The 14,949-nt window shown below is 63.1% G+C and overlaps 1 protein-coding gene and 1 pseudogene across 12 annotated transcripts in view; both read right to left on the bottom strand.

Moving 5' to 3' along the window:
• Window positions 1-2,456: 2,456 nt before the first annotated feature.
• Window positions 2,457-4,497, bottom strand: LOC126937092 (uncharacterized; annotated as a pseudogene). Its single transcript, XR_007719636.1, has one exon. The product of XR_007719636.1 is annotated as an uncharacterized LOC126937092 (transcript).
• Window positions 4,498-5,394: 897 nt separating this feature from the next.
• PTGDS (prostaglandin D2 synthase) overlaps window positions 5,395-14,949 on the bottom strand; it is a 117,858-nt gene continuing 108,303 nt past the window's right edge. For 9 of the 11 annotated variants that reach the window (XM_050760356.1, XM_050760357.1, XM_050760361.1 and 6 more), the window contains exons 2-8: window positions 9,246-9,445; window positions 8,036-8,175; window positions 7,869-7,945; window positions 7,109-7,225; window positions 6,889-6,990; window positions 6,318-6,340; window positions 5,395-5,564 (exon numbers count right to left, since the gene is read on the bottom strand). In XM_050760356.1, the coding sequence (XP_050616313.1) occupies window positions 6,318-6,340; window positions 6,889-6,990; window positions 7,109-7,225; window positions 7,869-7,945; window positions 8,036-8,175; window positions 9,246-9,359 (573 nt within the window). In that variant the 5' untranslated portion in view covers window positions 9,360-9,445 and the 3' untranslated portion in view covers window positions 5,395-5,564. Of the gene's footprint in view, window positions 5,565-6,317; window positions 6,341-6,888; window positions 6,991-7,108; window positions 7,226-7,868; window positions 7,946-8,035; window positions 8,176-9,245; window positions 9,446-11,801; window positions 11,806-13,868; window positions 13,873-14,949 lie in introns of those variants that run through there. The other 2 variants (XM_050760365.1, XM_050760359.1) reach the window with 2 other exon arrangements.

Below are 14,949 nucleotides of genomic sequence, written 5' to 3'. Positions count from 1 at the left end.
AGTGGTGCTATCTCAGCTCACCACAACCTCTGTCTCCCGGGTTCAAACGATTCTCCTGTCTCAGCCTCCTGAGTAGCTGGGACTACAGATGCCCACCACCACACCTGGCTAATTTTTGTATTTTGTAGTAGAGACGTGGTTTCTCCATATTGGGAAGGCTGGTCTCGAACTCCCGACCTGAGGTGATCCGCCCGCCTTGGTCTCCCAAAGTGCTGGGATTACAGGCGTGAGCCACTGCACCCGGTCGTGGGAGCAATTTTTTTTAACGCAGGATACATTAATACAGTGTATGAGATACAAGGTTAGTGGAGCTTTGCAAACAGAAGGGGAGGGACTACGAAGTCCGCACACACACACTTGGAGTTGGTGACGGAAGCAGAACAGCGGAGGGAAAGAGCTGACCTGGCACCCAAGGCATAGAGCACCTGGAAGCTGGGCCGAAAAGAGGAGCAAAAAGTACAGAGAACGACTAGGGGAGTGGGGGCCAGTCAAGGTTTGGGGTAGCAGAGGTCAAGAACCAAGGGAGGTATTTGAGCAAGACTTCAGAGACGGAAGTGAGTGGGCTGAGTGGCTCCGGGAGAAGGGCGGTCTGGGCAGGGGTGACCTGGGCAAAGGCCCTGAGACACGTAAGGTGCTGGCAGCAGGGTGGAGGGAGAGGTGTGGATGGTGGGTCAGAGGAAAGCCTAAAAGAAAAGACCTTGCTGGCCACCATCAAGACTTAGGCCTTTACTCAGTGCGATGGGACCCACTGTGGGGTGTCGAGCAGCGGGGCCTGATCTGACCCATCTTGTGAATCCATCCCCTGGGCTTCTGGGTGGAGAACAGGCTAAGCGTGGGAGGCGAGGGACTCGATGCATCCAGGGCTGAACTGCAAGGCATTGGGGGCTGACCACAACTGGACCCACAGCCACCCCCAGAGGCTGCCCCACCGTGGAAGGAAGGAAAGGGCATCCCTGAGGCTGTGGAGAGCAACCTGCATTGCCCGGCTCGGAATCTTCCTGGGGATGCAGGGGGGATGCAGAGCCACTGTGCTCGGCCGAATGGTGTTTTCTGTTTTTTTTGTTTGTTTGTTTGTTTGTGTTTGTTTTTGTTTTTGAGACGGAGTCTCGCTCTGTCGCCCAGGCTGGAGTGCAGTGGCGTGACCTCAGCTCACTGCAAGCTCTACCTCCCGGGTTCACGCCATTCTCCTGCCCCAGCCTCCCGAGTAGCTGAGACTACAGGCGCTCGCCACCTCGCCTGGCTAGTTTTTTGTATTTTTAGCAGAGACGGGGTTTCATCGTGTTAGTCAGGATGGTCTCGATCTCCTGACTTCGTGATCTTCCTGCCTCGGTCTCCCAAAGTGCTGGGATTACAGGTGTGAGCCACTGCGCCCAGCCCAAGTGGTGTTTTTTAATAAAAAATTTTCTGAGCTGGGCCTGGTGGCTCACGCCTGTAATCCCAGCACTTTGGGAAGCCAAGGTGAGTGGATCACTTGAGGTCAGGAGTTTGAGACCAGCCTGGCCAACATGGCAAAACCCCGTCTCTACTAAGAATACAAAAATTATAGCTGGGCATGGTGGTGGTCACCTGTAATCCCACCTACTTGGGAGGCTGAGACAGGAGAATCACTTGAACCTGGAAGGTGGAGGTTGCAGTGAGCCGAGATCGCACCACTGCACTCCAGCTTGGGAGACAGAGCAAGACTCCATCTCAAAAAAAAAAAAAAAAAATTCTGACCAACTGAGAAGCAGAAATCATAGCATACTGCGCCCCGTAGACCCATCACCCAGATTAAACAACTATCAAAATGTTGACAAATTTGCAACCAGTATTATTACTATTTTTATTATTATTTTGCTGAACTAGGTACATTACAGCGAGTAGGCTATTTTCCTTCAAATTCTTCTAGACTTATCTGTAAAAGACAACACTGTCCTACATAGACTCAAGGCAGGGCAGAGTTTTATGCAGCGCCTCCTGTCCTCGCCCTCCACTCTCCATGGGCAGGCCCTGGGTCAGGGCTGGGGGTGCTTCGTTGGTCTCTGGAACAGCCAGGCCTGTGGGGCGGGACCTGGAGCCTGGAGTCAGGGGCCAGGGAACTGGGTGACCTGGCGGGCCGCCTGGGGATGGAAGCCGCCGACACTGACCGGGCCAGCCGCTTGGGAGGACCCTGAAGGCCACCTCCCGTGGCGGTGTCCGCTGAAGCCTGGGGCGCCCGCTGCGTGGTGTCCGTGTCCCGCCCTCCCAGCGCCCCCGGTCTGGGGGTCTGGGTCCGTGCAGAGGTAGAAAAGTCCCAGAGCTGGGGCTGGGGCCCGCCCTGAGGAACCTCCCTGCCGCGGAGCCGACGCTCGGTCCCTCTCGGGCCAACGCCTGCCCAGACAGGCAACAAGGGGTGACCCGGCCCCTTTCCCAGGGCGCCCATGTACCTGGCCGCCCCCGCCACCCCTCCCTCCCTCCAAGAAATGCACAGCGCCACAGGCACTCAGGGCGTTTATTGCGCTTGGTGCCAGGGTGTGGAGAGAGGGGCTCTTTGGGGAGGGCTGGGCGCACGGAGCAGCTGACCCCTGCAGGCACTCAGGGGCTGGACCCCTCACCGCAAAACAAGGAGCAGGTGAGGGGCGTCCCCTGCCTCCGCCCCTCCCGACGCGCAGCCCCGCGGTTGCCCAGGCTGCTGCCGCTTGGATCCGCCCGGATGCCCCATCACCCCCGCTCTTGCCCCCAGCTGTCCCGAAGGTAGAGGCCCCTAGGAGGGCCCATGGTCCGCGGCTCCACGTGACCGTGGTCTACTCACCCGGGAGAGCGCGCCCGCACACTGGTCTGCAGAGAAAGTGGGCCCGAGGCGCCCCCCTGGTGCCCCCTTCCTTGGGACGGAGGCCCCCGACCTGCCCCAACGCGATCTCCTCCTGGGAACACTGCCCTGGGCAACGTCTCACCCTCCCCCGAGCCCTGGGTCCCTTGTTCACCCTCACAATCCTTAGAGAACATGGGACTTTAGAATGACTTTAGAGGTGGGGACACTCCTGCTGGGGGTGGGGGATTAAGTACCTGCTCCTGGGCACACAGTCTAGAATGCAGGGTCTCCAGGTCCCCCTTCCAGACACAGACACACAGAAGACGCACACATACACACATGCACACACACAGATACACAGACACACACACACATGCAGAAATAGACACACACACAGACACAGCCACATACAGTAATACACACACACAGACATGCAGACACTTTTCTCAACACTGGGCCTCAGGCGGTGCTTCCTCCAGGGCCTGGGTCCCTCTGGACACCGTGTGGCTGCCATCTGGAGCTCTGCAGCACGGAGCCCTTAAGGACCCGTGGTCTGACCCCGATGTGCTGGGGACACCGTGGTCCCTCTGGACCTTCATCTGGCCTCATCTGAGGCTGAGCCTGACGGGCTTGTGGGGTCACTTACATGGGATATCCAAACTTGAGGGCCAGGTCACTGTTCTCCAAGGGGGTCACTAAGACCACAGGCATCTTCATGCTGTCCTTGGAGTCCAGGAAGTCCTGGTCATCTGACACCACCCCGACCATGTACCAGGTGCCCTGGAACTGCAGGGCAAGTGCAGGGAAGGCTGGAAGGCCGCCCCTGTGCCCTGGGCCTGAGCCCACCACGTTCTGTCCTGACACAGCTGCTTCCTGGCCAGGACAGGGGCCGCTGTACACACCTCCACCCTGATGCAGAACTGAGGGAGGGGGGCCTCAGCAGATGAGCAACTGGCCTCCACCAGCCCAGCACCGGCCTGTCTGCAGCTGGCACCCAGGGGGTACGGCTGGATGGGTGGGGCTGTGGCAAGGTCACAGGTCTATGTGGGGTGGGTGGGGGACAGTGAGGGGCAGGCAGCTGTAACTTGTCCCAATTTTGGGCCCTGGGGAGTGATGGGGGATGCAACCGAAAAGCTAGGATGGAGGCCTGCAGTCTTCCCCAGCCAACGCCTACGCCAGTCAGATGGAACAGGTGTGGTGGGGGGTTTCCCATGCCCCCAGCCCTGCTGAGCCTGGATCAAAGAGAGTGTGGACAGGGACCTGGGGTGCAGTGCCAAAGCTGGGAGGACTCATTGGAGAGGAGGAGGAAACAGGGCTGGGCGCACCTGGCTAGCATCAAAGTTGGCCTGGATGGGGACCTGGGCCTGGCCTGGGGACACCCAGAGCAGGGCAAGGAGGGAATTGATCAGCAGAGCCCAAAGCATCGTGCAGCAAGGTGGCATGGCGTCTCCTTGGGACACAAGAGCAGGACAGAGCTGAGGTGGCTCCTCTGTAGGCTTTATGCCCCCAAGGTGTCCGGGGGGGCCGCTGGCCTGGGACTGCACCCACTGTGACAGGCTTCTGATCGAGTTGCACGCTGCAGTGCTCTGGCCTGGCTCCCTCCACCCAACCCCAGCCATGCCTTGCCTTTCCTCCGGGGTGGGGCCGGATGCCTGGCAGCTGAGGGTAGTTCTGATGGGCCTCTGGGCTAGGGGGCCTGCAGCTCACCCCATCCTGCCTCTCTGGCTTTCTGCAGCCCCTCTGGGATGTTGGATCCCCACTACCTTGAGCTCAGGCACAGCCCTAAGCCCCCTTCTCCGGGAAGGCCACCCAGAAGCTCACCCTCACCTCTGACCCTCAGAAAGGTTGGCGCCTCTGCAGGGCCTGCTCAGGGGGGCCTGGTGGGCAGGTCACAGTGAGTCTTGCACATTGTGTACCTGAGAAAGGCTGCCTGGGTGGGAATCTGGGAGGGAGCAGGGTTGGGCAGGGCACCGGTGGGGCATGGTGTGCCCGTGGTGCCAGGGCTCTGGCGAGTGGACAAGGCTGTGATCTGGTGGCCCAGGTCAAAGGGCAGGGGGTGCCCAGGGAACCAGAAGGGATGTGGGGTGTCCTGTCCCCAGCCCACTCTGTCAGTCTGTCCTGATGGAGGGTGGAGACGCTCTGGCATGTTTCCAACAAATGTTCCTTTTTTGTCCCCTGAAACCCTTATCTCCGTCCAATCTCAGTGTGTTAATCCCACACCTCAAGACACCCAACAGGTCCAAAGCTCCTCTGGGGCCTTGAGCCTCAGGCCTTTCCTGCTGAGGGGGTGACAGGGTGGGGTTGGGGGTGCAGGGTACCTGCCTAAGGGATTTAGATGAGTCACTGACCCCCCCCACCTCAGCACCGGCCTGGTGGCAGTGGCAGCTGAGGGGGTATGGCTGGACGTGTGGGGCTGTGGGGCAGGGTCACACGACTGGGCTGTGTGGGAGACAGTGAGGGACACCCCCTCCTAGCTGTCCTGACTCAAGACCCCACTGGGAGCAAACACTAGAGGGTCTGTTCCTCTGTTGACCTCAGGCTGAGGTTTTATAGAGCAGGAGGTCCAGGTGGCCAGGGCCAGGCCCGGGACTGGTGACGACGGCACAGACAGCCAGGAGCCAACCTACAGACTTGCTTCCGGAGTTTATTCCGCAGAGCCAGGAGGAAGCCCGAGGGGGCAGGGGTGCTTTGGCGGGGAGCCGGGGCAGGGGCTCGGGGAAGGAACAGAGCGGAAACATCCAGATCGCAGGGGTCACCTGGCTGGCTGCGGTCCCAGCTTCAGCTCTGGGGAGTCCTGGGGGGTGCAACCGAAAGCCGAGGATGGAGGACTGCAGTCTTCCCCAGCCCACCCCCACTCCAGTCGGATGGAGCAGGTGCAGGGTAGGGGGACTTTTCTCTGTCCCCAGCCCCGCTGAGCCTCGCTGAGAGAGCAAGATCCACTGCTGGGGCTCGGATCCCCGCTGCCCCAGGGTCTACAGACTCCACCCTTCCCAGCCCCAGGATCCACGGACTCCACCCTTCCCAGCCCCAGGATCCACGGACTCCAGCTCCAGCCTATGCCTCCCTCCTGGGGGTGGTGGGTGAATCCGCCCTGAGCCTGCTCCCCTGAGCTCTCCCACGGCATCCATGCAGCGTCTTCGGACTTCCCCTTTCATCCCCAGTCCCCTCCCATCCCATCTCCCCCACCCTGGTTTACCCCTATCCCAGGTGCCAGATGCCCTTGCTGCCAGATGGCCCCTGTGGTATAACCCCTTGGCCTTTTCTGCCTGGGGCCTCACACCTGCACCCCCCAACCGTGAGCCTTCAGGGGTCAGCCCTATTCCAGCCGCTGGGACAGGTTTTCCTTCCGAGCCTTGCACCTGTACACTCGTCAGTGTGGGCAGCCCCTGCCCAGTCTCCTGCCCAGCCCTGGACGACGGCAGCCATCAGGAAGGATGGGTCTGCAGCACCAGGCTGTCCTGGGGCCCTGATCCATCGCAGAGTGGGTTGGGTGGATGTGTGTTGAATGAATGAATGAATGAATGAATGAATGAATGAAGTGGCTCACCTATTGTTCCGTCATGCACTTATCTGCCAAGAAAGAAGCCGGGGCTGTCGTCAGAATCCCAGACTTAGGCCAATTTTCCCACTGGGCTTCCTGTCCCTCTCCTAATACAGAGCTCGTCTTGACTGAGCCCCCAAACTGCACAGACCCCCCCATCACCTCCCACCTCTCCCCTGGCCCCTCAAAACAAAGAGAGGGTCTTTCTTCACCTCTGCCGAGAGCAGGCTGTCCGCCCCAGGAGGCTATGCCTGAGTGCAGTATGGTTGGTCCTCCTGTATCCCCCATAGGCACCCTCTACCCTATGCTCCCCACCAGGCTGGAGCCCCACATTCTGGGAGCTGCTAGGGCCTGGCACAGAGTGGGCGCCTGGTCTCCATGTCCCCCATGGAGGGGGCTCCTCATGAAGAGGCTGCAGGAGGGAGGTTCTGACTCGAACACTCACCCCCCCTGTCCCTGGCCCAGGCCTCGAGCAGGGCGGGGCCCCCTCCTCCCCTCTGCCTCTCCCTGCCAGGAGACTGCCTGCCTGCCTCTAATCTGACCTTAATCCTCTACCCATCAGATTAGGACCCCTTACCGGTTTGGGGCAGGAAGACAATGGAATCCTCTGTGAAGCCCTGGGCCTTGCAGAAGGCGGTAAATTTCTCCTTTAACTCAGCCCTGGGGGTCTGGGTTCGGCCTGGGACAGGGTGGAGACAGAGCTGGCCTCAGCGGGGGGATGGTGTGTGCCCTGCCCTGGGTCTTGGGGAGCCCCCTCTGGTCATGCCTGTGTGCGGGCGGCAGCGGCGGGCACGTACTGTAGAGGGTGGCCATGCGGAAGTCCTCGCCGGGGCCCTTGCTGCCCTGGCTGTACAGCAGGGCGTAGTGGTCGTAGTCAGTCTCCACCACTGACACAGAGTAGGTGCTGCCCCAGTCTGGGAACCCAAGAAACGACCCTGTTGGGGACTCAGCCCCACAAACCTCATCTCTGCTTCAGGGAAGGGGTGCACCTGTGGGCTGTGGGGGCACTCAGGCCCTCGGCTGGCCCGGGATGCTCCCCTACCCGGCTGCTCTCCAGTCAGTGCCCTGCTCCCACCTGCACAGCCTGTGAACTCTGTCCCTAAACCAGAATCTGGGGCAGCCAGGCTCAGAAAACCAGGATTCCTGGTGCAGCCGCAGAACCCGCTGCCAGAACCCGAAGTGAAGAGGTTTCCCTGTGGGAACCATTCCCCAGGTGGGAGTGAGGAAGCCCCTGGGTCCTGGGGAGGAGAACTAGGAGGAGGCATGTGGAGGGGCCTTGGGGGACTGCTTACGTGGGGAAAGCTCCAGAGGGCAGGGGAGGGGCCTGGCAAGACACTGGTGGGCTCCAGAGAGGATCCAAACCCCTGGAGGAAGGGTCTCTCTGTCCCCAACACTTGTGCATGGGCAGTCATGCCCAGGCCTGGCCTTGGCCTCTGACGCTGGTGGGGCAGCCATCACCCCCCACCCCATGGATCTCCGCGGCAGGGGGCTGGCCCAGAGTCGCCTGCATGTGTCGCCCCCAGGCTGGGCTCAGGAGCTGGTGGAGGCCCCACTCACGGGGACTCCGGTAGCTGTAGGAGCCGAGGGACTCCCCGGGCTGCAGCAGCATGGTTCGGGTCTCACACTGGTTTTTCCTGTAGGTGGGTGACCTCGGGGTCAGGGGTTAGGCCCGAGGGTGCTCCTGGACCTCTCCGTCCCAGCAGCCCACCTGCCCGCTGTCCCACCTGAGGAAGGTGGAGGTCAGGTTGAAGCCACCATCCGCGGCAGGGGCCACTACCGACTTGCACATGGACAGCGCCGCCTTCTTCTCCTGGAGCCAGCTCGAGTTGGAGGCGAGGCCCGCGCTGAACCAGCGCCCCAGGAACTGCGGCGAGCAACCCCCAACCGCGTCGGCCAGGACCCTCCGGACCCACTGTTGCCGACACGTGGAGGCGCCTCTGCCCCTCCCGCTCCAGTCTCCAACCCCGCCCCGCCCCCACGCTCAATCACGCCCCGCCCCAGGAACTGGCCCCGCCCCAGGAGCTGACCCCGCCCCTCACGCCCCCGCCCCAGGAGCTGACCTCGCCCCTCGGGCCCCTCACGACCCCGCCTCAGAGGCTGGCCCCGCCCTTCACGTCCCCGCCCCGGGAGCTGACCACGCCCCTCACGCCCCTCGTACCTCTCCAGGAGGTGGCCCCGCCCCTCACGCCTCCGCCCCAGAAGCTGGCCACGCCCCTGGCACCGAGCACGCCGTCTGGCCACGCCCCTCCCGAGGACCGTCCCTCACCCTCACACGCCGCCCACCAGCCAGCTCGGGCCCCTCCGCCCTCGGTCCCGATTCTGTGCCCCTGGCGGAGCGCTCGGCCCATACAGCGGGCGGCTGAGGACGTCGCATTCCTGACGGGGGGGGCGGGTCTTCCGCTCCGCTCCGCGGACCGCTGGGAGTCTCCTCGACGTCGGGGAGGGGCGCGCGGCCGGGGAACCCGAGCTCTGGCGCGTCCCCGCGCAGCTCCCGGGCGAGAGCGCGCGTCGCTGGCTGGCTGTGCGGTGCGCGTCCCCCCGACCCCCCACCGCGCACGGCGTTTTTGGCGCCATCTTCGTGCCCCACCCGCCCGTGTCCTGGCACCCAGGTGTGGAACGTGCGTTCGTGTGTCCTCTGGGGGTCGCGTGCCCGTAGGAGTGGCCGTGTTTGGATGGCGTGGGAGCGTGTATGGCCCTGTGTCAGCGTGGCCCATCAAGGGAGACGGGACGTGGTGCCCAGGGAGGGCCTCTCGCGGTCAGCCTCCTGGGGCAGCTACCCAGCCTCCTTCCTGCGCGCCCGTTCAGTCCCTGGCCGGCACTGCCCGGCACTGCGGGACTTCACTCGCTCCTCCCGGGGAGAAGACCCAGCCGGAAAGTACCCTTCCCCTGACAGGGCCCTGTAGCACTTGGGGATGGCTCAGGGAAGCCCCTCACCTTGTCCGGCTGGAAGTTGGGCTGCACGGAGACCTGGGCCTCGGGTGCTGCCTGTAGGCCGCCCAGCAGCCCCAGCAGGACCAGTCCCATCCACAGCGTGTGATGAGTAGCCATTCTCCTGCAGCCGAGCAGGTGTCCGGGGCCTGGTGCCAGTGGTGTGGGAGAGCGAGGGAGGTGTGCGGAAGGTGTGCAGGAGGAGCGGAGGGCACTGAGGAGACCCCTATTTATGGGCCAGGCTTGGCCTCCACCCAGGGCCCGAGGACAGCCCACTGAAGACTCGTGATGCTGGGGGATGGGGTGGCCGGGCACAGCTGCAGCCTCGTCCCCCACGGGGCGCTTATGCAAGAGGCCTGGGCCTGCTGCCCCGGCTGAGGCAGTGTGGGGTGAGGCAGAGGCCCCTGCCCACTGGTCCCAGAGACAGAGCTGGCAGGGACCTTGCCCACCCTCCTCCTGCTGGCAGGGCGCACCGACCCAACGGCCCTGATAGGGCAGAGGCTGTTTCTCAGCCATGCCCGCCTCCGAGGCCTCTGGTCTCTTCCCACTGGGGGCCAGGACCCACATCTCGCAGCCCCTACCATCATTCCCTTTCCGAGCCCTGCCACCCCAGAAGGGGACACAAAGCCCCACTTCCACCCTGAGAAGCCCAGCAAGTGAAGTGTTGATGAGAAGCTCAGGCCAAGGTAGAGAAACTTGATCTGCCCTGCAGGGTCCCGAGGGCCAGGTGTGCTGAGCACGGCTTCCCCCATGGCCGGCTGTTGGGGCTATGATAGTGACCCCTGGGCACCCGTTTCAGCCTGGGGCACCTTTGGGCTTGAGCACAGGCCCTATCCCTTGCCAGAGGCCCCACCTTCTCCCAGCAATTCCCCCACCCGGAGTCTGACCCCCACCGAGTCTGGTCCAGACTCGGGAGCACCCCATGGGGCTGTCCTGTTACCCCAGTGCTGCACCCAGCTCCTTGGGCCCCTCCAGCTCGTCGGCCCTGGCTGGGGCCGTGTCACAGGCCGTCACAGGCAGGCACATGCGGTGGGCCCTGTCTGGATTCTGTTGGGACTGAGCTTCCCTGGCAGGCGTGGTGGGTGAGCGCTGCCGCTGGTCTGAAGGTGGGCCGGGGTGGGGAGCTGGGAAATGTACGTGAGAGCAGGAGTGAGTGGGATGGGGTGGGGTGGTGAGCTTCTAGGCAGCTGCTGGCGACCACTGGGGGCTGGAGCCTGTCTTCTTCCTGGATTCTGTGGCCCATCCCTTGCTGGGGGCTCATGGGCCCTGGGAGTGGGCTGGCATGGACTGCTTCCTTGTTCCCCCTTCCCAATGTCCGGGGGTCAAGGAGCCCAGACTGGGGGAGGCGCATGCCTATGTAGCAGCAGCGGCTAGTGGGCAGCACCGGTGTCAGGGCTGGTGGGGGTGGCCGGGCAGCGTCCCAGGCAGAGGCCAAGGTGAGGGAGTGAGTCCCAGGGAGCCGGGAGGCACCGGAGAGGCGGGGGAAAGAGGGCAAAAGTGCAGGGGGGACAAGGTAGCCCTGAGAACCCACTCCTCCACCCAGGCCTCCCATGAGCCCCTGCCTGGAGCAGCGGTGTGCTCTGGCTCAGATGCCATCTGTGCCCTAGGTTGAGAGGGAGGGTCTGTTGGAACAGATAGGGGTGGGGTGCCTAAACCCAGGACCCCGCATGGCCCCCAGGCCTGACTCAGCTACAGAGCTGGGGGCTCCCGTCAGGACAAGGGAGGGGCAGGAAGAGAGTTGTGGCTGCGACATCATCACAAGACTGGCCTCCTGCCCACTGCCAGCTGAGTCCTGACTGTCATTCCACCCTGGTGGGACTGGTGGTTCACCGACTGGCCTGGCTGGAGGTCCCAACCCGGACCAGGCCAGTCCAGGACAAGAGCGCCTCCCAGTGGTAAGCAAGCCCTGGGGCGTGGTGGCAGGTGGCCCAGGGCAGGGAGACCCGGGACACGTGGCTCTGGGTCTGAATGGCTTCCGTCAGGGCAGGCCTGGGTCACCTGCCGGGGAGGGACTCTGAAGCCTAATGGGGCAAGGTCTTCCCATAGCCAAAGGGGTTCCCAGGGATCTCGGGTGTCCAGCCCTCAAACCCGGTGCCTAGAACGAGGACCAAGCCCCTCCTCTTCCTCATTTTCTAGTGGGCAGCAGAAGGCCCGGCAGGTCCCATGTCCCTTCTCCCTGACCAGTCGTTACTGAGACCATGTGGTCATTGGCGCCTGGGGAGCTGGAAGAGCTAACAAACTCATGCTTCGGTTCAGGAACCGACTCCTCAGTCCCTGTGGTCAAGATGGCCAGCGGGAGGCCAGGGACACTCCCCAGACACGGTTGAGTGAGGACCAGTGAGTGGAAGCCGCCCACGAGCCCTGATTCATGGGCGCACCTGGGCTCACCCGAGGGCCGGAGATCCGTCTCTCACCACATCCAGGAAGGGCAGGGCAGTTGCCAGCTCCTGGTGAACACACGCCGGGTTTCTCCCTCCTCCCCCCACTAGGATTGTGCGAGGTGGACAGGGGCAGAAGGGGCCTTCACGGAGCTTCTTGCAGCTTGGGCAGGGACAAGGACCCCCCCCACTGCACACTCTCTGTGTCCTTCCCTTTGCTCTGAGCTTGGCTGCCAGGCAGGACCTTGGTGGAGCCTGGGGGAGGGCGGGCAGGAAGGAGGCTGGCCGCCCCACCCCGCTGCTCTGGGAACCATTTGCTTTGAGTCACGGAATGCAGGGACTTGGCCTCCACCCTAAGAGGTCACGAAGGCCATCCCCCTGCCTGCGGCCCAGGCAGGTCCAAGACAAGACTGGTGGCCTGGGCCTGGGCTCCCAGAACTGACCCCAACCTTTTCCTGGAGGGAAGCTATGTCTGCCCTGGGGCCCTGGCCAGCATCCTCTGGGGGCAGTGGTGCCCCTATCCAGCGTCCCCACCAATGGTTTGCCCTCGAGGGCCGAGGCTGACCCAGTGACTGGTGGGACCTGAGCTCGACTGAGTGTCCACCAGCCTCGAATAAACTCATGGGAACCTCGTGAGCCCCACCCACCTGTGGCCGGGGATCAGCTCCCCCAGCCTGGGACTGGGGAGGGGCAGCCTCTACACTCCACCTTTCAGAGGTACTGAAGCCTGCCGGCCCCAGAGGCTCACTCCTGCCAGAGCTGCCCCACTAAGGATCTTCCGTAGGGGAGGGCAGTGCCCAGGGTCACTGAGACTCTGTGTGGAGTGTTCTGAACAAGTCGGGCAGAAGATCCAGGCCCAGCCCTGACTGGGGGTAGGCATGGAGGTGGGGAGCAGCCTCTGGAATCGGGTCTCCACTTGTGCCCTGCAGGAGCCAGCCCCTTGCGTTGAATGGTCCTTCTGGCTTCTGGTCTCTGTGGGGAGCGGTGCCCAGCCTGGTGCATTGTAGCCGGGGAGACCAGGGCCGGGTGCAGTGGGGGCAGCCCAGCTCAGAGCTCCTCTAGGGGCAAGAAATTCTCCCCCAGGCCTCCCTGTGTCAAGGGAGCTGCTCTGTGACTGAAGGAGGCCTGAGTGGACGGGCCACGTGGGACCGCCCCTCCTCAGGGCATCTCTGAGCTGCTCAAAGCATGGGGACCACTCTTCACCCAGCCCGCCTCTCTGTTCCTGGCTGTTAGGGTGTTTACTGACATTGGGAACGGCCACCTCTTCACTCACCCTTTCTGGCTGCCTCTGGCCGCCTCTCCCAGCACCACCCTGGAGGTCAGGCTTCCCCAGCAGCCGGGGATGAGGCAGAGGACAGGGGAGCAGGTGTGTCCCTGGGACTTGAGACTCGTATGTGCGTTGCTGGCCATGAGGTCCAAAGACAGTTATGGCCAAGCTGCAGCCAATTTTGCTACTTTGGAGCCAGAGCTGGGTTGGCTGTCTCTGGGGGACAAAGGGCAATTTGGGGGTGCTGCAGCGATCTGTCCAATGTGGGGCTCCAGCAGGCTTGGCAGAGGCTGCTGCATCCCAAAGGCAGCAGGGCCGTGAGGAGGGGGTGGCCTAACCCCCGACACCACACCCACACCCCCAGCCTCAAGACACTCAGCTCCAGGATCCCGGTGCTGTGAGCAGTGCTGTGGACCTCTGAGGCCCCGTCTGACTCCAGGAAGCACCCAGCTAGGTCATGGAAGGTCAGGGCTAAAGTGTCCCCACCTTGCCCATTTAGGGGCTGGGCGGGAGCTCCCCAGGCCAGCGGGGTCTGGGTAGGGGCCAAGCCTGGGAGGGCCTTGCCTAAGGACCCCTGGGTCACTGTAGCACCAGGCTGGGCACCGCTCCCCACAGAGACCAGAAGCCAGAAGGACCATTCAACGCAAGGGGCTGGCTCCTGCAGGGCACAAGTGGAGACCCGATTCTCGAGGCTGCTCCCCACCTCCGTGCCTACCCTCGGTCAGGGCTGGGCCTGGATCTTCAGGGTCTCCTAGCTCCCATCTGGGGAACGTGGGGTGGCCACAGGGAGCCTGGACCCACACCCCTGAGATGGGGGCTGCTGCCTCTCACTCTGGGGTTCCTTCGAGGCAACCCAGGAGGACGGAGCCACAGCTCTGAGAAGAGCGAGCGGTGAGGGAAGTGCTCCTAGCAGGGGCAGGGGGTGCCAGGTGCTGTGGAGCTTGGCAGGGCCCCTCAGTCACAGGCCTCCATGGCCTCTGGTCACCCCATGGTCCCAGCCCCCCAGCCTAAGGCAGTTTCTGCTGGGCACCATGGAGGGTGGCCTGTGTTTGAGGATGAATCTGGCTCTGTTCACCTGAGAGTGTGGGACAGGCCAGGAGAGCACCCAGCTGGGAGGGAGGCAGCTGCTGGGATCCACGAGGCCCTCCTTCCTCCCGGCCCTGGCACCCGCTCTGCCCCTCTCTCCCCCGCAGGTCTCTTCGTCTCCATTCTGTCACTGCAGCCCCTCCGCGATTCTCTGCCTGGGCCTGCCACTCTGTCCTGAGAACAGTGGAGCCTGGCCCGGCCCTTGGCGACCCCACCCTCACCGCCAGTCCCAGCCTTGCTGGTGCCCCCTCCCCGTGGGAGGCTCAACCACACCTGCCCCTACCACCCCATCAGAAATAAACAGTCTGTGCCAGGAGGAGCCGGATCCAACTGTCCTTGAGCACGGGGTGACTGTGGGTGGGCAGGGCCGCCAGGAGCAGCCCAGGTTCCAAGCCCAGTCTGGGGCAGGAAGGGAATGTGGTCAAGGCTGATGCCCAGGATCTGGTCAAATTTGATAAATTTCTCCCTCAGGTCGAAATCCAGCTCCTTCCCCTACCCTGTGCCAAGAAGGGGGGTGAGCCCTGGGGAGAACCCTCCCTCCCAGCCCAGCCCTCAGGGGATCCTGGGCGGCCCCTTCCCACCGTGCTCAGGGCCTCACCAAGCAGCTGGGCCTGGGTCCCTTCTCCTGGCGCCTGGTCTCCGGCGTAGCCTCCATCTTGTCATTTTCCAGCCCCACCTCTGCAGGGAGCAGGTGAGGGTCAGGACCCTACTGCTGGGGACAGGCTGCTGACCGTGCCCCCTCTGGAGCCACACCAAGACCTTCCCTGGAGTGTCCTTTTTAATTTATTTATGTTTTTAGGGTCAGGGTCTTGCTCTGTCACCCAGGCTGGAGTGCAGTGGCACGATCACAGCTCAATGCAGCCTCCTGGGCCCAAGCGATCCTTCCTCCTCAGCCTCTAAGTAGCTGGGACTACAGGCATGCACCGCCACACCCAGCTCATTTTTCTATTTTATTTTGTAGAGACAGGGTCTCACTCTG

The sequence above is a fragment of the Macaca thibetana genome, chromosome 15, assembly GCF_024542745.1.
Source record: "Macaca thibetana thibetana isolate TM-01 chromosome 15, ASM2454274v1, whole genome shotgun sequence".
NCBI lineage: Eukaryota > Metazoa > Chordata > Mammalia > Primates > Cercopithecidae > Macaca > Macaca thibetana.
This window is presented reverse-complemented; position numbering and strand designations above follow the sequence as displayed.